We start from the raw sequence: 20,723 nt of genomic DNA, 5'->3' as shown, positions 1-20,723 counted from the left end.
ATAAAGAGATTCAGCTTTATCCGGAGAGCTGAGGGGAGCTAGTGAGAAGGATGTAAAGAAGGAAGAGGAAATGATCATATTTGTGTTCTTGAACTTTCAGCAGCAGCATGGGGAAAAGGTTGGAAGGAGACCATGTGGAGGTAGGAGAGCAGCTGCTCCCAGCTTGTGTGTTACAGACATGATGAGGGCCTGGACTTAGATGGTGAGAACAGAGAGCTGGACAGATACGTACTCATTAGGTGAGGCGGATGGACGGGGAAGGGAGGAATTCAAGTTGCCTTGGTTTCTGGCTTGGGAGGCTAAATGGATGTGATATCTTCATTCTATAAACAAAAACAAAAACAGCAACAACAACAAAAAACACTGAAGGGAGGGGAAGCTTAGAGGAAAACATTTCTTTGCTGTAACTGAGTTCAAGGTACCTGAATGATGGCTGAGTAGAATGATCCATTATATGATTGGATGTACCAGTGAGGCACTCAGCAGATCTGTAATTTAGTCACCAGTACATTGGTAGTGGTTGAAATCAGGGGCTTGTATGAGGTCACCCAGGGTGAGCTCTGTGGAGTATGGACCTGAGGATGGCCTCGCTTTGGAAGCTGTGCCAGTCGGAATGGGCTGGGCTATGTAGCAGTCACGAACAATCCCCAAATGTCATTGCCTTAGCACAAGGGAAAGTCTGTTTTTTGCTCATGCTACTGTATTCAGTGAGGTTGAGCAGCTCATCATCATGGGTTGATGGAATGTCCATCTCGACACAGGCTTCCATGATTGTTTTAGAGGCAGGAGGCAAAACACTAATGTTATCCTCTAGGGCAGCTAAACCTGGAGGTATACAGTAAATGGTTCAGAGCACAGCCTTTGAAGCAAGACCATGTGCATATACCATGCACTTTGTGCTAAGGGCTTTATGTAGATTGTCTTATTTCATTATTATAACAATCCCAATAAAAGAATTATTATTATGCATTGGACATCAGGCACTTTATGAGTATTAGTGCTTCGTGAGTATTAAGTGCTTTGCGAACGTTAGCTTAACAACTGTCTGATGAGGTAAGTTTGTTATTGTCCCCATTTTCCAGGCAAGAAAAAGAATGTATTTTATATATATTTTTATATTTTATGATTTTATATTCATGATTTATATATAAATCAGGTGGTGGCTCTTAAAGCTGATACTTGAAGTTGACTCATGTCACTTCTATTTTATTGGCTAAAGTCACATGGCCACATCTAACTTTGAAAGGAGAGGGAAGTGTGATGGTACTCTGTACCCCAAGGATAAAGAGATAGAATATGTGAAGACCCCTAATGACTGTCATGGGAACAAGCAGAGAAGGAGCAGTATCTGAAAGAGATTGGGACATGGCCCAAGAGGTGGGAGGTACAGGAGATGAGAGTGGTACAAACCAGGCCAAGGCGAGAGAAAGTGTGAGTCAGCGGTCAGAGAGAGGTCACATAAGATAAGGACAGACTGTCTGTTGTATTTGGGAGCTCATTGTCACTGGCCTTTTTTCTGTCCTCGCCTTAGGGTCTTGCTCTAGCTGTTTCTCCTTCCTGAAGTACTCTACCCCCATCTAGATGCCTGTCTGATAAATCCCTCACCTCTTTAAAATCTTCGTGCACATCTCCAGTTTTCAATGGTGCTTACCCTGACTGTTCTGTTTGAAACTGCACCCTGCCTGCTTCCTTCCAATTCCCCTTACTCTAATAAATGTATTCTTTTTTTCCTGGAGCACTTATAACCACTTATCACACTGTATAATTCAGGTTTTTGTTGCATTTATTGATCACTAGTCTGTCTCCCCTGATAAAATGTAAGCTCTATGAAGTGAGGGATCATTGGTTCATTCATTGATATAATCTAAATGCCTTCATCAGTGCCTGACACATAGTAGGAACTCAATATCTACTTGTCAAATGAATGACTTTGTGACTTTGACAAGAGTCACTTCAAAGAAATGGTGGGGAGGGGAGTGGAACTATCTTGAGTGGGGGGTGCAGTAATGGTGAGCTGTGCCTGCACAGAGTCATTAAACGAGAGTTGCCTTTCATGAAGCTTCGAAGTGACAAGGAAGAGGGGGGGCAGGAGCAGCCAGAAGGAAAAGTAGAGCTCAGGACAGCTCAGGAGGGTTTTGTTTTGTTTGTGTGTCTGTTTTCAGTAGAAAAGAAGGAGCATATTTCTATATTAAATGAAAAGAGCCAGGAGAGGGGGAGAGCTCAGAGACAGGAGAAAAAGATATTTGATAGGGAAAGGAGCTTGAGGATAAACAAGGAAGAGAATGGAACATAGGGGACTTAGTCTTAGACAGGAGAGGGGGGACACCCTTGCCGCTAGGGCAGAAAGGAAGGAGAGAACAGGCCCAAATCAGGCAAATTTGTAGATGGTAATGGTAGGAGTTGAAGGCATCCTTACTGGGTACTGGAGATTTTTTTAATGAAGCAGGGGGTTGAGAGCACAGCCAAGGTTGATAGGGTAGGAGATTTCAGGAGGGATGTGAGAGGGTTGACCAGCCACTGAGAAAAATAGGAAAAGGGAGGATAGAAGGGCTGCAGAGCAGTGTAGAGGGTCTAGTTGAGTAAGGTTGGTGACCATGAACTTGTAGGTTTTACTGTTCATGATATTTTACTGTTCATGACAATTTACTGATAAATTGTCTTCTCATATTCAGTGAACAATGGGAGGACCATCTTCCTGTGGTCAATCACCTGTGACTAGTTCCAATCAAAGAGCATGATTCTTCCTGGGTGTGTTCTCCTTTTCTTCATTTTGTCCATCAAACCTCTGGAGATTCCCCAATTTGGGATCCATAACTCAGAATGTGCTTTATACTATCCCCTCCATCCTAAAAAGAGCTGGCAACAAATGTGAGAATATGTGTCGAAAATGCTTGTTCTCAAAACGATGACTAGCATCTCAGGGCTAGGAGAAGCATACGTAGCAAAACTCTAGACCTGTGTGACCAGCAGGTGCTTACTGATGGTGGCCACAACATGTCAGAAAAGCACTTTGCCTGCCTATTGTTAAGTTCATTTGGAAAGGCAAGGTGGCAGGTGGTGGGACAGAAAGGAAGGCGGGGGGAATCAGGCTACAGTGGTCCTTTGGAATGGTTCTCGGTGGTGGTGGGGGTATAGCCAGTTTGAGCAATGAACAGAGCAGGAATATTCAAATAGATAAAATCTAAAAATTATTGTAATGGCAGTAATAATTGATTGAGCCAAGTACTTTATAGCTATTACCTTCTTTAATTTTAACCATCTTAGGAGGTAGATATTATTATGCTTATTATTACAGATGAGAAAATTTAGTCTTACTAGTGAGTACTGGAACCATGATTCAAACCCTGGTCCGTCTGATTGTTTAACCCATAAGGGCTCCACTAAGCTATCAGGTCTGTTCATCATTTGTCCCCTTGCAGGTTAGACTCTCTTCTAAACTTATAGCACTCAAGAAAAAATTGCTATGTCTCAGTAGTTATGGGGAGACAGATACTTTATTGTGACTTGTTATGATAGTTTCACAATTTTTAGATGATCCTGCATAGTAACTACAGGTTTTACATTGAGCAAGTATCATTAAAATCTTGGCGTCCACCTTAACAACTCCTTATAAAACTGTAGGACCTCTGTGACTAGGAGCATAATCTGGCCTGGACTTTTGGGTTTATTAGGCAAATTTTTAGGATGCTGAATTCTTTTTCAGTATACTGAATTCAGATCATTAACATGTTTATAAGCATGATGGGTCTTATGTATATCACCACGACTTGTCTGCAATTCTTAAAAGAATTTTTAAAAAGACCAAGTATACTTCTGATGGTTTCCACACCAGGTCACTGCTTTAGAACCTCATGGATTCCCTTTTGGCATAACAGCATTTGGTGGTAGTGCTTGATGCATTTAATTCTTCAGAGCAGGTATTGTAATGCCCCAGTGCTCGGTACCTTACAGATGATTTTTTGTGTGGATGAGTAACTTGCCTGCTTGTGAAGCTTCATAGGGGAGACAACTCTATGGATGTGCCTTTTATTGTGGCTGTTTTTGCATTCTGTCTGGGATCTCTTTCTTGAGTTTTGACCTTATTGGTATTTAAGTTCTCTAATAGGGTAATTCATTCGTCAGGTGTGTTGGAATTTTGAACCCTTTGGCTGGCATGTTTTTTTAGTACCTCTGGGCATTTAGATTGATGTGACCAAGTGTGTAGAAAGCAGCCCAAATTTTGTATCACTCCCTGATCCTTCCTTGGTGAACGCATCTCTCTGGAGTCATTGGCATTTCAGTTTTAATATCTACACTGGTACAATGAGAGATGTAGTAAATCGAGTCTTTTTTCTCCTCCTCCTTCTTATTCTTACCTATTCCAAACCGTTGAGGCTGTTAGTGCCTTTAAAATAGCTTCTTGAATTATCCATGGAAGTTTTCATAGAGGAACCCCTTGAGACAAAGATGGCAGGACGAGGCCTGCAAAGCTAATATTTCCTTATTCCTTTGCATCATTGATCTCATGTAGGCAGCCACCAAAACACCAACAGAGCCCTAATTAGACTATAAGGAAAAGATATGCTAGGCTTGAAAGAAGAAAAAAAAAGTAAAAGATAGTTAAGGAAAAAAACAAAGAGGAATGATTTATAAGCAGATAGTTGATAAAAAGTAGCAGGATGATTTTATTCAGACCTCATATTTTAAAGATGGCAGACATCTACTCTTCCTCTCATCCCTCTTATCACCCCCAATCACTGGCATGCCTTCGTGAATTTTATTCTAGAATGTAAGCTCTGGGAGAGCAGGGAGTGTGTCTGTTCTGTTCACTTGTACCTCCTCAGTGCCTAGCGTGGTATCTAGTAATGGTACGTGCTCGATGGATATTTTTTAAATATATGACTGACGGTCATAATGTGAGCATCTGTCTGTTGAATGCTTCCTCCATGACCGGCGCTACGCTGGACACTTCACACACAGGTTAAAACAGTAACCCTTGGAGGTAAATATTGCCATCCCAGTTTTAATAGATAATTAAAATGAAGGCCTGGAGAAAGTAACTGTCTCAAAATATTAATATGTGAGGGCTTCCAGCTTCCTCCTTTTCCTTTGCTTTGCTGAACTTCTTTCCCTAATCTCACTCTCTATGGAGGAAAAAAATGAAAGCCAAGCTCATGAATTCTGGCAAGAGAACGGAGAACCAGAGCAGAAACCTATAATCTTCAGGGTGTTGTGCATAAGGGTTGGGGTGGGAGGGGTAGGGGCATGGCTTGTCGGGGATGGTGAGGACTGTGCATGCTTAGAGGAGGGGAGATGGTGGAGACAGGATGGAGGGGACAGAAGAGCGAAGTTCGCAGGAGAAGAGCGAGATTACTGGGGAGTTAATAAAGAGCTACTGTGGCCTACGTATTTGATCCTCTTAAATGTGTGACAGGGAAGTGTGTCAAGAGTGAACTTGCTGGGGGAACAGATGCTCGTCTCCATGTGGCCATGTTCCTGGTTTGACTAGAGCCTCCAGCGTTTCTAGACGTGAGGGTGGTAATGAAAGATTTATCTCTGTGGCCATTTGAATGTGACCCTGTGTTGTGAATTCCATCAGGATCTCCCTGGGCTTACAAGGACCCCAGGCTTATTCCTGTCTTATTCTCAAAGTGTCTCTGTGCCCACGTTAGCAGGCCTCAAATTGGTGTCACTTCCTGTTCCCCAAATCTGATACCCTTTGGAAAACTAGTTGGGAAAGGCTTCAGACTTGAACCCTGATTTTCTCTCTTATCTCTTGTTAAGGGTTTAAAACAAGGGAATGTCCCTCAAATTCACCTTTCCTCCTTTGTAAAGTATAAGTGATATCTATCTCTGCTAGTTGTAAGGTGCTGTGAGGATTGATTGCGATTAATGCCTATGGAAGTGGTTATTAATAAAGTTTATCCCAGACATTTAGCTTTGAAAACTGTTATCATTCATTCATGTAACAAATATTTATCGAGCACATACCACGTAACAGGTATGTTATAGGCCAGGGGTGAATTCAGTGGACAAAATGGGCAAAAATTCCTGCCCTCATGGAACTTGCATTCTAGTGGCCAGAGACAATCAATAAACAAGTAAAACACATAGTACGTCAGAAGATAATGGGTGCCACAATTTTAAAGAGGGTGATCAAAGGAGGCCTCACTGAGAAGTTAATGGTTAAGCCATAAGCTTAAGGAGCTGAGGAATCAAGACATGGAGATATCTGAGGGAAGAATGTTCTAGATCAAAGTGAACCACTGTTGCCAAGACCCTCAGGTGGAAACATGCCTGGTGTGGGAGGGAGTGAGGGGGAGAATAGTGAGGAGATGGGGAGCTTGTTCATGTTGGGCCTTAGAGGTCACTCCAAGGGCGTTGGTGTTTGCTCTAGGTGATAAGGGAGCCAGTGGTGGGTCTTGGACAGGGACGTGACATGAAATAACTTACATTTTATTTTCTTTTAAATTATTTATTCATGTATTTATTTTTGCCTGCATTGGGTCTTCGTTACTGTGCACAGGCTTTTTCTAGTTGCGGTGAGTGGGGGCTACTCTTCATTGTGGTGCGTGGGCTTCCCATCGCGTTGGCTTCTCTTGTTGTGGAGCACGGGCTCTAGGTGCACAGGCTTGGTAGTTGTGATGCATGGACTTAGTTGCTCTGCAGCGTGTGGGATCTTCCTGGACCAGGGATCGAACCCACGTCCCCTGCATTGGCAGGCGGATTCTAAACCACTGCGCCACCAGGGAAGTCCTGAGAGAACTTACATTTTAAAAGGCATCCTCTGGTTGCTATGTTGAGAGTGGCAAGGGTGGAAACAGGGAGACTGGTTGGGGGCGGCGATGGCAGTAATTCAAAAGAAGATAATAGGTCTTTGGAAAACAGTGGAAGTGGGAGTGGAGAGTGGAGCTGGTGAGCGATGGTGGCACTCTGGATGTTTTCTGAAGAGGGAGCCTCCAGAATTTGTTGTGAATTTGACTTGGGGCATGAGATGGCATGAAGAGTCAAGGACGATTTCAGCTTTTGGCCTGAGCGACTGGAAAAATAGAACCATCCCTTAATAAGGTGGGGAAAGTCTATGGGAGGAGTAGCTTTTAGGGAGGAAAGATTCAGAAATCAGTTGGGAACCTGTTAAGTGTGAGATGTCTATTAAACGCACAGCGGAGGAGACCATTGGATAGATGAGTCTCAGGACTTCGGGAGAGTGGGGGCCAGAGATGGAAATTTGGGAGCCAGCAGCATGTGGATACTTAGACCCATGAGACTAGATGAGGTCATCAAGGGGGTGAATGTGCTACCAACCTGGCTTCTTGGCCTCTTTAATCAGTAGAAGTTGATAAGAGGCAGGATGAGAAATTCAGGCAAGGCTTTACTGGGACTCGTGCTACAGCACGGGGGAGCAAGAAGAATTAACAGGTTCCCTTGCTCGCTCCCCGACTGGCAGGGGGGCTGGTTCCTTAAATGGGGTGTGAGGGCAGATCAGTGGGTAAGGCCGGAGGGGCCCTTAGGGTGGTCTCCCCCCGCCCTTGGTGGTTCTGTGTGCAGGGATCATGCCCAGTACCCTGCTTTTGCTCCCGGCACCTCAGAAGTGACAGTTTGTATATCTTATTGTTCATGATTTGCCCCAACTGTGCATGCACGCAGTTATTTTTAGTCCCTTATAGTTTCTTTGTGTTTTGTTGCTTGAGCAGACGCTTGTCCAGGTGCAAGCACTGCAGCAAAGGGTCCCAGGTCCCAGCCTGCCTCAAATGTTAGTTAAGAAAAGACAGGCATTCTAAGGATTGAGCCCTGGGCTTTTCCAGTATTAAGAGGTTGGGTAGATGAGGATGAATTAGCAAAGAGGATTAAGAAGGAGTGTCAGTAAGGTTGGAAAAGGAGCTTTAAGCCAAGGGAAGAAAGTATTTCAAGGAGGAGGGAATTAGCAACTGGGTCAAATGCTGTTGAAAATTTATGAGGGATAAAGTCTAAAAATTGAACATTAGATGTAGCCACGTGAAGATCCTTGGGGTGAAATGATGGGGGAAAGTCTGATCTAAGCAGGTTCAAGAGAGAATGGGGAACAGTGAAAATAGAACTTTTTGAGTTTTGTTGTAAAATGGAACAGAGAAATAGGATGGTGTCTTGAGGGGCAAGTAGGGTCGAGAGAAAGGTTTTTTATTTTTTCAAAATAATTTTTTTTCTGTTTTAGAAATTTAGATATAGTTACCATGCTATACATTACAGCTTTAGAACTTATTTATCTTGTAATTGACATTTGTACCTCTGGGCCCCCTTCACCCATTTTGCCCATCACCCCACCCCCTGCCTATGGCAACCACCAATCTCTTCTCTGTTTCTATGAGTTTGGTTTTTTTTAGATTCCATATATAAGTGAGATCATACAGTGTTTGTCTTTCTCTGTCTGAATTTATTTCGCTTAGCATCATGCCCTCAAGGCCCATCTATGTTGTCACAAATGGCAGGATTTCCTTCTTTTTTATGGCTGAGTAATATTCCATTGGGTATATACCACATTTTCTCTGTCCATTCATCTGTTGATGGACACTTAAGTTATTTCTGTCTTGGTTATTGTAAATAATGCTGCAATGAACATGAAATTTTTTTGATTTTTTTTTTTTTAAGATAGGAGAAAAAAGGAAAATGTTGTTGAGAATGATTCAGCAGAGGGAAAAACTGATGATTTGGAGGGGAGAGAATTGCTGGAGTGATGCCCTGGCAGTGTAGATGGACACAGGTGCTGGGGGCTGGGTGGGTCTGATGGTCGGGGATTGCAGGAAATCCCTATGGATTTCTCCCATTTATTCCTATTGAGGTAGGTCATTGGCCCTGAAAGATGGGGAAGAGGTAATTCCCACTCTCTTTCTTTTCTTTGCCACGTAGCCAATTAACCACTCTCCTGTCGCTTCTAACATTAGAATGTTCCCTGTGTCCCTCCCTTGTTTCCACTGCTACCACCTCAGTCAAGTTCACATCATACAATGTCTGTGTTATAACTTCACAACCTCCCAGCCACCACCCTCTTTCCATTGCAGGCTGCTGTGCATACAGCGGTGGGCTCACTCTTCCTGAAATACTTATCTCTTTCTGCTGGGGTCCTACTCAAAACCATTTCTTGACTGCCCATTAAAGAGGATGAAGGCCGCTTACTCAGCGAGGGCTTCAGGCCTCTGGAAACCCTTCTCAGTTCAAAAGGACTGGCCATGTCATCTCATTGTGCCCTGAATCGCCACCCTTAATCCTGCTCCCACCCTCTCCTTGCACAAACTAGTTCTGTGACCCAAGGGATGCTGCTAGACTTCTCTACGCCTGATTTTCCTCATCTGTAAAATGAGGATATAATAGTACATCCCTCTTATGGGTGTTGCTAGGATTCAGTGAGACTATCACAGTAATTATTTAGAATAGTCACTGGCATAGTATAAACAGTTAATCAACTTCAGCTATTCTTATTCTAGCTGTCTGAAACCCCTTGCCTCTTTCTTCCTGATCTGACCTTCCCTATCCTCTAAGACACAGCTGGCATAGCTTCTCTCCCATGAAGTCTTTCTTGCTCATCCTTTCCTGCCTACACTGATCTATCTCTTCTATCTTTCCCTCATTTTCACATGTAACCAGATACTTTCTGTCAAGGTGATTTTCATACTCCAGTGTTAGAATGCCTCTTTGCTTCAGCTAAACGGTAAATTTCTTGAGGGCAGAGGTCACGCCTCTTAACCTCTTATAGCCCTGTTCCCTGGCAAGTTGCTGCACTCTCAAGACCTCAGATTTTACAGGGGATGTTCGACCTGCTCAGCTTGTTGAAGGGGTAAATTTATTTGTTATTCGTCTGAAGCCTGTGTTTCTTCTTTCCCGTGTGCCTGCTTCATGGTGTATGCAGCCGGTCTGCAGCCTAATTTATGGGACTGTCACTTCCTCTCCAGGGACCTCACAGCAGCTCTCTGCCAACATCTGCCCTTCTGCCACTTTTCAGGACTGCTTTGTAGTTCCATACCCGTTTATGGCTTCATCTTCCTTTCCTCTGCATCCTCCAGTATTAGAAAGCTGTCTTTTCCTTCTCTCAAGGGAGCAGTTGCCCATCTCCAAGCTTCTTTGTTTCCTCCTTTCGTCTCCTTCCCAAGGCACCTTGGCTTTGAAGAGGCTGCTGAAAAGGAGTAGATTATTTCATCTTTTATGATCAGCAAAAGAAAAAGTAGGAGGCTTTATTAGGAAAATTGGCAAGATCTAAAGTTATTTGCATTTCATACAAATCAAAAGTTTTCTAAGTTTTTTTCTTTTTTAAAAAAACTGTCAAATATACCAAAAAAAAAAATTTTGATCTGAACGTTGAAACAACTGCTGCAGACCTGGGGGCTTTGAATTTAGCAGCTTTCGTTTGGGCCCAAGAAATTCTCTGAATTAGAAAGTCTTTTGCTGCTTGTTGGCTTGCTGCAACATTTCATCCCTCACGTGACTCTTCCCTTTCCTTTCAGAATACAGCAAAGCCGAAGAGCTCCTCTGTGTGCCCGTGGACGTGACAGACACTTTGAGATGTTTTAGAGAGACCTTGGAAAAATCCAAATATCGCAACAGATCAATCCGACACAGCAGAAAGTTGCTTTCGTTATTTCTTGCCCAGACACAAGGTAAAATACAGTCGTTCCTGGGCATCTGCGGGGAATTGGTTCTAGGACCCCCTGTGGATACCAAAATCCGTGGATGTACACGTCTCTTACAGTCAGCTCCCCTCCCCCGCCCCCCGTATCTATGGTTCTGCATCCCCAGAAATGGAGGGCTGACTGTACTTGCTCTGCATCCCTTCCTCTTTATTTACCCAGGGTACCACCCCGTGGGTGTACTGTGTTCTGCCATAGGTCCCTCCTTCCCCCACTTCCATGCCCACTCCCTGCTGCCTTTCACTTTCTTCTTCTTGTCTAGTGGATTACATCTCTGTTTCTCACACTTTATTCCAACCAAAGCACTGCCTCACTCATCTGCTTCTCTGCCTTCTGTGAAACGAACATAATCCCTAAGCGGAGTAAATACAGAAGCAGTGCTCTAGTCTTGTTTTATTTTTATAAGTAGATGAATTGTTTCATATCGAATTAACTACAGTCTTTTACCAAAACACTACTTTATCAATGTCTAAGAAAAGGATGCATTTTAATATACACATCTCGTAAGATTTCTTATTAATACCACAGATTTTGATCTTAGAGATTTCTTTTAGCTTAAAAAAAAGATATTCACTGTTCTTGGTTACATTACACTTGTTTTCTTCCTTCTCAAAATCTATTGATTTGTAAACTCAGTCAAAGCAGGACTTCAAGTGGTTAAGTGGTAACCTCAGAGAGAAAGAAGATACTCAAATTCAGGCCGAGAAAAATCTCAAATTATCTACATTTAGGTAATTTAAAATTTGTTAAAACCCTAATTTGTGTTTATAATACTTACTGTTCACATTTATCAGAATAATAAGAATAAACTTAAAGAATAAATTTAAATGAAGAAACTTAAAATAATTGTATTTTAAAGTTATTAATAATAGATTTAAATTTAGCATCTAACTAAGATGCTAATAGTCTCTGAACTGATCTATTAGAAATTTGACCAATTTTTTTTTACAACCACTGACAAGTTTTATTTATGTATGTATATATGTTTGTATGTATGTATGTATCAATATATATTCATTCTTGTTGCTGCCCCTTCTCCCCGCAAAAGGCACTTACTATGATATGTACCCACAGTTTTTGGTTGTATTGTCCAAAGACACACATTACATTAAATTGGCCCTCCACATCATGTTTAAACTTCTTTCAAGTATGATGTACACTAACAGTGGTTAAGGACATGAATTAAAAAAGCAAATACAATTCCTAAGAATGGTTTACGCTGCCTAAATCTAAATTTCACCTGGTACTAAGATATTCTCAGCAGTTTATCCCCAGTCCTTGGGCTGTAGACCTAAATCCATTTTAGCTTCTCTGTCTCTGAGGTTTTTGACTACTTCCCCTAGAATATTTTTCCTTTTTTTTTTTTTTTTTTCCTGTGTGTTCTCTGATCTTATACAGAGACAGGTTCTTTCCCATTTTTTTTCTCCCCTCAGGTCAGAAGTACCTCTGCACTGCTTCTATCCCAGAGGTCTCTGCCCCAGAGGCAAACTAACATCTTACTGTTGGAAACTCTTTTAAAAAAGGCAAACTCAAAACCTGTGCAACTTCTGCCAGTCCCCATGAGGAGCAAAGCATTATCTCAACATTTACTTTCCAGCAAACTGCCCCTCTGTGCTGTTCCTTATGAGGTAACACGAGTGTAGAGCACATCACACACCTGGGCTCTTCAGAAATGATTCAAGATACGAAGTTTAAGGAAATAGTGTCCTTCGAGCTGCAAATGAGTCTCAGCTCTGTACAAAACCCTTCCTTCCTTCTCCTTTTCCACTTCTACTTTTTTCCTCCTCATCGACTTCCCTTCTTTCTCCATTTTTAAGTTTCTTTTAAATTTTTTTCATGAATTTAGGAGACAAAGGAGGAACGAACAATTTAAAATTCACTACCAGAAAGGTGGAGTTTTGCCTTGGGACAGAAGAGATGCACATGCCAACACCTCCTGACCTTTCTCAGGAGCACTTCCAAGTTTTCAGCTCAGTGGAGAAAAGCAAACTTCCCTCCTCACAGCTTGGACTCGTAATTTCTTCTTATTATGAAACTATTAGTAAGATTTATTCATTATGTGTTCATTTTCAATATGATCTGTCACATTAATGTTGAGATTGCATTTGGTCTTGAAATATTATCTTTTTTAAATTTATTTTTTTATCAAAGTATAGTTATTTGTAATATTGTGGTAGTTTTGGCTGTACAGCAAAGTGATTCAGTTATATATCAATATATATATATATATTTTTCAGATTCTTTTCCATTATAGGTTATTACAAGATATTGAATATAGTTCCCTGTGCTAGACTGTAACTGAAATGTTATCTGTAGAAGTAGGATGAAGGAGCTTGAACATAGAATCGATTCATCACACCCTCGTGGACAGTGACAGAGCAGCGTCAAGACAAGCAGCTTCCAGCCCCTCCCATCACCCACTTTCCCAGATTGGCTGTCACCATTGTGAGATTCTAGGCACCGTCCCATCCATCCCACCTTAACTGAATCTGTGAACCATTTGTCGAGATGTGGCCACTGTTATGTGCTTTTGCTCTGCCCCAGCTGATTGCATTTTCCTTGTCTTTCCACTTGAGTTGGTTTTTCTACAAATTCAGCAGTATAAATTCAGTCCATGCTGTAGACCCAACGTCCCCCCTTTTTTTATAACAGACATTTTGTAACTCCCCCTTTATTCTTCCTATGCACATTATTTTTAAAAATCAATATGAAGCTCTAAATATAAAATGAAGGGTAACTAAAATGAAATAACTTTATAATAAAAGAATCTATTTGTTGGTATGTAAGAGCTTAGGCACTAGAGGTATAGAGAAGCAATCAGATGCTCACGTACAGTAGGTAAACTATACAGGATACACATGAATGTGACAGCTACGAATGCAGACTGAGACAGGTGTATTGGTAACTCAGGTACTATCAGCATTGCTAATTTTGGTGACATGATGTTCTAAAATGGCAAATCTAGGCCATTCTGGACAAAACAAAATATTACAGTGGTTGCATTTCTGGAAAACTCAGAGCATTTTGAACACACGCAAACATACCCTTTCTATGAAATGAAGTTAGATGTTAGACTCAAATAATTATAAATAGGTTTCTCACCTTTTTCCTCACTGTGGGGGAAGGTTCTGTGCATGGCAGGCCATCAAGTGTCAGGTCCTTACCTAGGAAATACTAGCAGATGCCCCATTGTGACAACTAACAAAACCCTCCTCAAATTTCTAAAATACCCTCTAGGGGACATTGCTGCCCTCATTAGAAACCATTGCCATGTTAGTTGGGTTTTTTGGCTACACATCCTGGAATGCATGTATTCATCAGAAAACAACAAATTCAGGTACTATTCAAGATGTGCTTTTTTGCATTTGGGTAAAGGAAGAATCCAAAGTGCTGTGCTCCTGTCACATCCCTGATCAAAAACAAACTGTTCAACGCTTCCCATGTGCTGTAGAATAGTGTCCATATTTCTCCACGTGGCACTCAGATGCCTCCGTAATCTTACCACTACCCGCTTCTTCACCCTCCCCAGAAAGCGTATTCCGGCCGCACACATTGCCATATATATACCCAGCCCTTTCTGCCTTGCACACTTTTTCTGGATGTTTCTCCTTCACCATCTCAACCTGCCCGACTCTTACTGTACTTTCTCCCGTTTCCCACCTCTTTGACCCGATCTCCCACTCCATGACATTAAAATAGAACATCGTTTGCTCTCTACCCATATTGTGTGACATTTAAAGGCTCTATTAGCTTGAAGTTTGCTTATCTACACAGTTAAGGTATAAGGCAATTTAAAATATTCTTGAAAATATACAGGAAATATTTTCCAGGGACTGACATTTGTTCTTTCACTTGATTAAAAATACAGATGTTCTGCAAACCAGCAATGAAAGAAGTCTTAACGTTCAGGCATTGCATGAACTTGGAAGTCTTCTTGTCTTCGCACAAAAGAAAAGGTAGCTTTTAGGAGTCAGTAAAACAAGGGAAACTTTGTTCAGCTGAAAAAAATGTTTAATTATTGTGAAAAATACTGCCTTTCCTAAATTTTAGTCTGTTGATAATATTCCATTGCTGCATTTTATTCATCAAATGCTACCTGAGAGAAATGGTTATGAGCAATAAATGGTATAGATCCATTCTCTAACATTTTAATTAAAATGTCTCTTCAGTGCATTTGCTTTCCCTTTTGGAAGATAGATTTAATAACACGGATCTCAGAAAACGTGCTGCTGCATGCTCTATTTCTGTTTTAGGGCTGCTTTTAAATGTTGGAGTCAAGCTCTTGATGACATATTCAGAAAACAAGACGTGCTCCATACATGGAAGGAGTATGGCAGCTCACTCACCAATGCCACTGACAGCCGTTCACCTCCAGGTTCCAAAGACTACAGTGAGGAGTTTCTGTCGAAAGTTGGCATTTGGGGATGTTTGCAAGGGGCGGTGATATCAGCGAAGATAGCACAGTGAGTGTGACGATGGAGTGGTCTGTGTCGTAGCTGTCGCCTCCTTTGTGGGCTGCCCACCCGTGCCATGTAGGGTGCCACACCTCACATGCACTGGGTTCCCAGGCAGCTGTGTCCATATCATACAGGCTTATATGGTTTACTTATTTGTGCTGTTTCTTGTTGATGGCCATCTCCTCTTCCTGTTAACACCTGCCACACCTGGAGTGTGAGAACCATGTGGGCATAGGTCTTTGTTCTGTTCACCAGTGTATCCCGAGTGCCTGACATGGAGATGGGATTCAATAACTACTTGTTGAATGAATGAACGAGTGGATGAACAGTTGGTATTTGAGAAAGAATAACAGCATAGAGACAGGCTGACTAGGGCCTAACTTTAGGGCCCCCAGCAAGTTACTCATCCTGCCTGAGCCTCAGTTGTTCTCATTTGTAAACTGTGGTGACAGGAATTACATGACACACTGTATTAGTTTGCTAGTACAAACTAGCAACAGAGTACCAATCTGTGAGCAATTTATTGTCTCACAATTCTGGAGGCTTGACATCCGAGATCAAGGTGTTGACAGGCCTGGTTTCTTCTGAGTCCTCTCTCCCTGCTTGTAGGTGGCTGTCTTCTCACTCTGTCCTCACATGGTCTTCCGTCTGTGCATGTCTGTGTCCTAATCTGCTCTTCTTATAAGGCCATCAATCATATTGGATTAGGGCCCACCCTAATGACCTCATTTTAACATGATTACCTCTTTAAAGACCTATTTCTAAGTATAGTCACCTTCTGAGGCACTAGGGGTTAGGACTTCAACATATGAATTTCAGGGGTGCAGTGGGTCACATGATTTAGCCCGTAACACAGACTGTATTAGTTTCCTATTAGTGGTATAACAAATTACCACAAATTTAGTGCCCTAAAACAATACAAGTTTATTGTCTTACAGTTATGGAGGGCAGAAGTCCTAAAATCAATGTGTTGGCAGGGCTGAGCTCCCTCCGGAGGCTCTAGGGGACGATCTGTTCTTGCATGTTCCAGCTTCTAGAGGCCTCCTGCATTCCTCAGCTCATGGCTCCATCTTCTGTCTTCAGAACCAAGAGCCTGTCATCTTTCTCTCTCTCTCTCCGAGCTCTGTTTCCGTCCTCACATCTTCTCTGACTCTGACCCTCCTGCCTTTCTCTTATAGGGATCATTATGATTACATTGAACCCAGTAATTCAGGGTAACTTCCCTATCTCAAGGCCCTTAATTTAATCACATCTGCAAAGTTTTTTGGTTTTGGGGTTTTTGTTTGTTTTTTGCCACGTGGAGTAACATATGCATAGGTTTGGGGGATTAGGCCGTTGATTTCTTTGGGGGGGGCATTATTCAACCTGCCACATGTAACATATGGGAAAGCCCATCACAATGCCTTATACCTAGTTAGCACTCACAGATATCTTAAATATTTGATTAATGTGCGAAATTTAGGAAGTATGAAGAGAGTGGAGGTACAGGTTTCCTTTACCTCTCTAGTTACATTTTAGGGCGTGGTAGGCAAAAATCTGCATAGTATTTTGAGCTGTAGAGAAAGTTTTTAAAAATAATAACTTGTCCTAGTTAATAATCACACTGTTTTCAGAAAATTAGCATTTGGACAGGGGAAGTAAGGAGTTACCACTTAAAAAATATCAAACATTTAAAGATTTTTTTAAAACTCTGTCAAGTTTGATTTTTTTTTTTACCACTCCTGGGACGGAACTCTTCCTTACACACACACACACACACACACACACACACACACACACACGATCCCCACGCAAGTTTGAGTTTATAAGTTAGTAGAGCTTGGCAGCAGAGAATAGAAAAGCTGAGGAAGGTTCCCAGCTTGAAAAGAACAGCTATAGCATTCCTGCCAGAGGACACCTCAGCTTCTCTGAGCCTCTGAAGTTTTTACTTAGTGGTTTTCAATCAACAGAAAGTCATTTCCTGGTTACCCAGCTGGAAGTCTGACTTCCACAGGCTCTGTGATACTCCAGGGGCTTTGGCTGTTGGAGACTCCTTGAGGAGAAGAAACTTCTCCCCCCACTGTTCAGAAGGTAAAGCACCACATAGAGAAGCTGAACTCAGACTGACGAAGTTATTAATATAGTGAAGCCCACTGGTGTTATTGAAATAAGATTTAGAAGAAGGCAATGTGGTTTACAGTTGCAAATTTGAGTTTCAAGACCCATGTAAAGAAAACTCAAACTCTACTAAGGGATGTAAAATGAGACAGTAGTAAACACAGAGATATTACCTTAATCTTTGGTGGAAGGACTTAATGTCATCGATGGATCCATAATATACTGCTGGTGAGGAAACACATTGTTTAAATCTATGGGAGGAAATTTTTTAATTGTACTCATCAAAAATTTGATTTAAAATTGTGCACCTCCTTTTCCCCAAAATTCCACTTCTAGGGATTTATCCAGTGGAATTAATAGGACAAGTGCTCAGAAATGTAGGTACAACAATGTTTATTTCAGCGTTGGAAAAAACCAAAATGGAGATGGATATTTTAGTATTATGGTACATGCATATGATAAAAATATTAAAATCTGTAAAATAATGATGTAACTCATTATGTCCAAGAATAAAAAATTTGTTTATAAAATAATATGTATTGCATAATTTTAGTCTTACTGTGAGTGTGCATGTGTATTATTGTATGTAGAAGAAAATCTAGAAGGAAAGTGGCCAAAATGTTACGAGTAATCATGTTTAGGTGGTAGGATTATAGGTGACTTTTCATTTTATTTTTTTTCTATCTTTCTATGTCCTAGATCTTATATGAGTATGTAGCACTTTTAGAATCACAAAGATTATTTTAATTTTGGAAAATCTATGAGTATTAGAGATGTATTTATATAAAAATAGTCCTGGAACATTGTCTATGAATGTTTCTTTTTCTTATACTTAGATTTATTCAGACATTGGACGTTGAAAAGAGAACCAACTCTTGCCTTTTGTCCGGGTTACTCTTTCAGGTAACACTTCCTGTATACCTTTTTACAGTAGCCGGACCATGCAGTCAGTAAAAAAAAAAAAAAGCAGTGGTTTAGCATATTCATAAAACTTGCACGTAGGGAAATAGCATGAACCTTGATTAAATATCATAAGCCCGTCTTTCCTTCAATGGCTGAACCCCTGTGGCATGGTATTCAGCAGAGTCACTTTTTTCATTTTGGCTACAGAAGGAGGAGTTTTACAGATAAGGAAACTAAGTCTTCTGTCCTTCGTAATGTCATTTTACTAATGAGCAGTGAAGGGAATCTGACTGAGTCTAAAGGGTTGCCTTAAGTTGCCTCATCTCTAAATAAAGTTTTGCTCAATTGTGTGATGTAAAATATACCATATAATGAAAGCAAAAAATAAGTTGAAGACTATATAAGTAGAGTGTCTGCAGTTCTTAGGATTTGGGTTTGACTTTACTGAAGAAGAAAGGAGCTTTTATCTGAAATACAAGACATTCTAAGATTTGGGAACATAGCCAGGGGCCTCTGCAGTCTCCTGAAGGTTCTGTTTACTTTGAAGGATGGGACACCCTTGTTCTAAGGAGTCTAGTAGCTTATGAAATCTGGATGAGCATATGGCCAGAGTTTTCAATTTTCTTATGTTCCATACACTTCTGGCCTGTGCTTCAAAGGGAAAAGGTGGAAGAGGCAAGGATGCAAAGGGAATAATAATCCGAATTGGATTCCTTCTATTGCATCCTTTACTTTCTTCTGATATTCCTCATTCCTGAAGATAATGCTGTTTATATTTTAGAAATAAGTAATTTTTTGCTTAAACGTGGACATCATTTCTTTGTAATATGACACTTAAAATTAAAATTAGCTGGGGGATTTATTTTTAAAACCTGCTCTTTTTATGATTTTAAAGAAAATTTGTAAAACTAAAAATTAAACAACTGTAATATTTTAGACTAGGTATCATAAGTTTAATGAGCAATCTGATTAAACTTTGTTCCAGATATATACATTAAAATAACTTTATGATGCATTTGTCATCAAGAAATGTTAATTGTTTAAGATAACATAAGAAGCACTCCTAAATGTACAATTTGATTTTGTGTATTCATCTTGTTTCTGAATGTCTGGTACAACGTTGGTCATATAAATTACCTAAGAAATATTGGTCAATTAAACAAATCAACTTTTTACTTAATTCAATAAAAATTCAAAATTACCTCTGCTTGATTTAGACTTCTGAAATATGTTTTTCTTTCCTCTACTTACTTATATAGGTTGGTATAGTGGAAAGAACATACATTTTTGAGTTACATAGACATGACTTTGAATCTTCTTTTTGCCATCATTAGCTGTGTGACCTCAGAGAAGTTAATTGTTTAAGCCTCAGTTATATCACTTGTGAGATAATAATCCTTCCTTCTAGGGGTAGGTTAAGTGAAGATTAAATGAGATAATATTTACAAAGAATTTACCAAGAGTGCCCAACACAAAATTGACCCTCAACAAATGATAACTTAATATAATTTCTTCTTAAAATGATAATTATTCAACTACCATGGAATTTAAAAGGCCCATCTTGAGTGGTAAAAGCATTTGGAACCTATAGTCATGAGGATATTGATAAGTATCATTTATTACAGGATACAGTGTGCTAGGCATACGCAAAGCACTTTGGGAAGTAATACATGTACTTATCTTTCTCTCTCGTTGTTGCAGATGCAAGTTGCAGCTCTTCATTTCACCTTTTTCATTTACAGGGTTTGCTTAGAACCACACTTCTACACCCTAAAGCTGAACGTTGCTATGCTCAGTATGAAATCACTCAGCTTCTTCCCGGCATCGAGCTCTTCTCGGACAGATACCGGGCTGACATCTGCTCTGTAGTTGCAAGTCTGTATTACGTAATCCGCGAACTGCACTTTGCTAAGCAAAATCTAATAGTAAGTGATTTGTAAAATCGACAGATCTTAATTCACTGTGGTATCTTACCCCATTTACCTTATACTTTTCAAGTTTTAATAATGTAGTTTTGGTCAGTTTCTATTTAACTTTTTTTTTTTTTTTTTTTTTTTTTTGCGGTATGTGGGCCTCTCACGGTTGTGGCCTCTCCCGTTGCGGAGCACAGGCTCCGGACGTGCAGGCTCAGCGGCCATGGCTCACGGGCCCAGCCACTCCACGGCATGTGGGATCCTCCCGGACCGGGGCACGAACCCGTGTCCCCTGCATCGGCAGGCGGACTCTCAACCACTGCGCCACCAGGGAAGCCCCCTATTTAACTTTTAAGCTCTGTTTTCGGGATTCAGATCTGTACTTCAAGATGAAACATATTAATTAATATTCTTTCTTTTGACATCACTGTTTGCATTGCCTTTTGGGTACAATAGCCATGCCTATTTGATTTTGTTCTCTTATTTTACTCTATTATTTTACCTTTTTTAGAAGACATTTGGTGAAATTGACTAGAATGTTGCACTGGTCTCAAACACAGGAATCTAGTGCACTTATAACTTCACTGCATTAAGTCATGCAGGTCGTATCAATATCGAAACCCTGGGAGTATTTCTTTACTGAGATAAATTTATCCTTGTGTCTTGTCTTTTCTGTGTTAAGGGCACATCGAAGTGAAAAATAGATTCTAACTGTGAAA

At 40.8% G+C, this 20,723-nt stretch overlaps 1 protein-coding gene across 1 annotated transcript in view; it reads left to right on the top strand.

Moving 5' to 3' along the window:
- The window catches only part of CFAP54 (cilia and flagella associated protein 54), a 310,172-nt gene that overhangs the window by 156,903 nt on the left and 132,546 nt on the right, over positions 1-20,723 (top strand). Inside the window, exons 40-45 of the mRNA XM_030856338.2 lie at positions 10,452-10,604; positions 12,481-12,675; positions 14,503-14,590; positions 14,888-15,097; positions 18,025-18,091; positions 19,834-20,016. Of these exons, the coding sequence (XP_030712198.2) occupies positions 10,452-10,604; positions 12,481-12,675; positions 14,503-14,590; positions 14,888-15,097; positions 18,025-18,091; positions 19,834-20,016 (896 nt within the window). The remainder of the gene's footprint in view (positions 1-10,451; positions 10,605-12,480; positions 12,676-14,502; positions 14,591-14,887; positions 15,098-18,024; positions 18,092-19,833; positions 20,017-20,723) is intronic.

This window comes from Globicephala melas, chromosome 10 (genome assembly GCF_963455315.2).
Source record: "Globicephala melas chromosome 10, mGloMel1.2, whole genome shotgun sequence".
NCBI classification, from domain to species: Eukaryota; Metazoa; Chordata; class Mammalia; order Artiodactyla; family Delphinidae; genus Globicephala; species Globicephala melas.
This window is presented reverse-complemented; position numbering and strand designations above follow the sequence as displayed.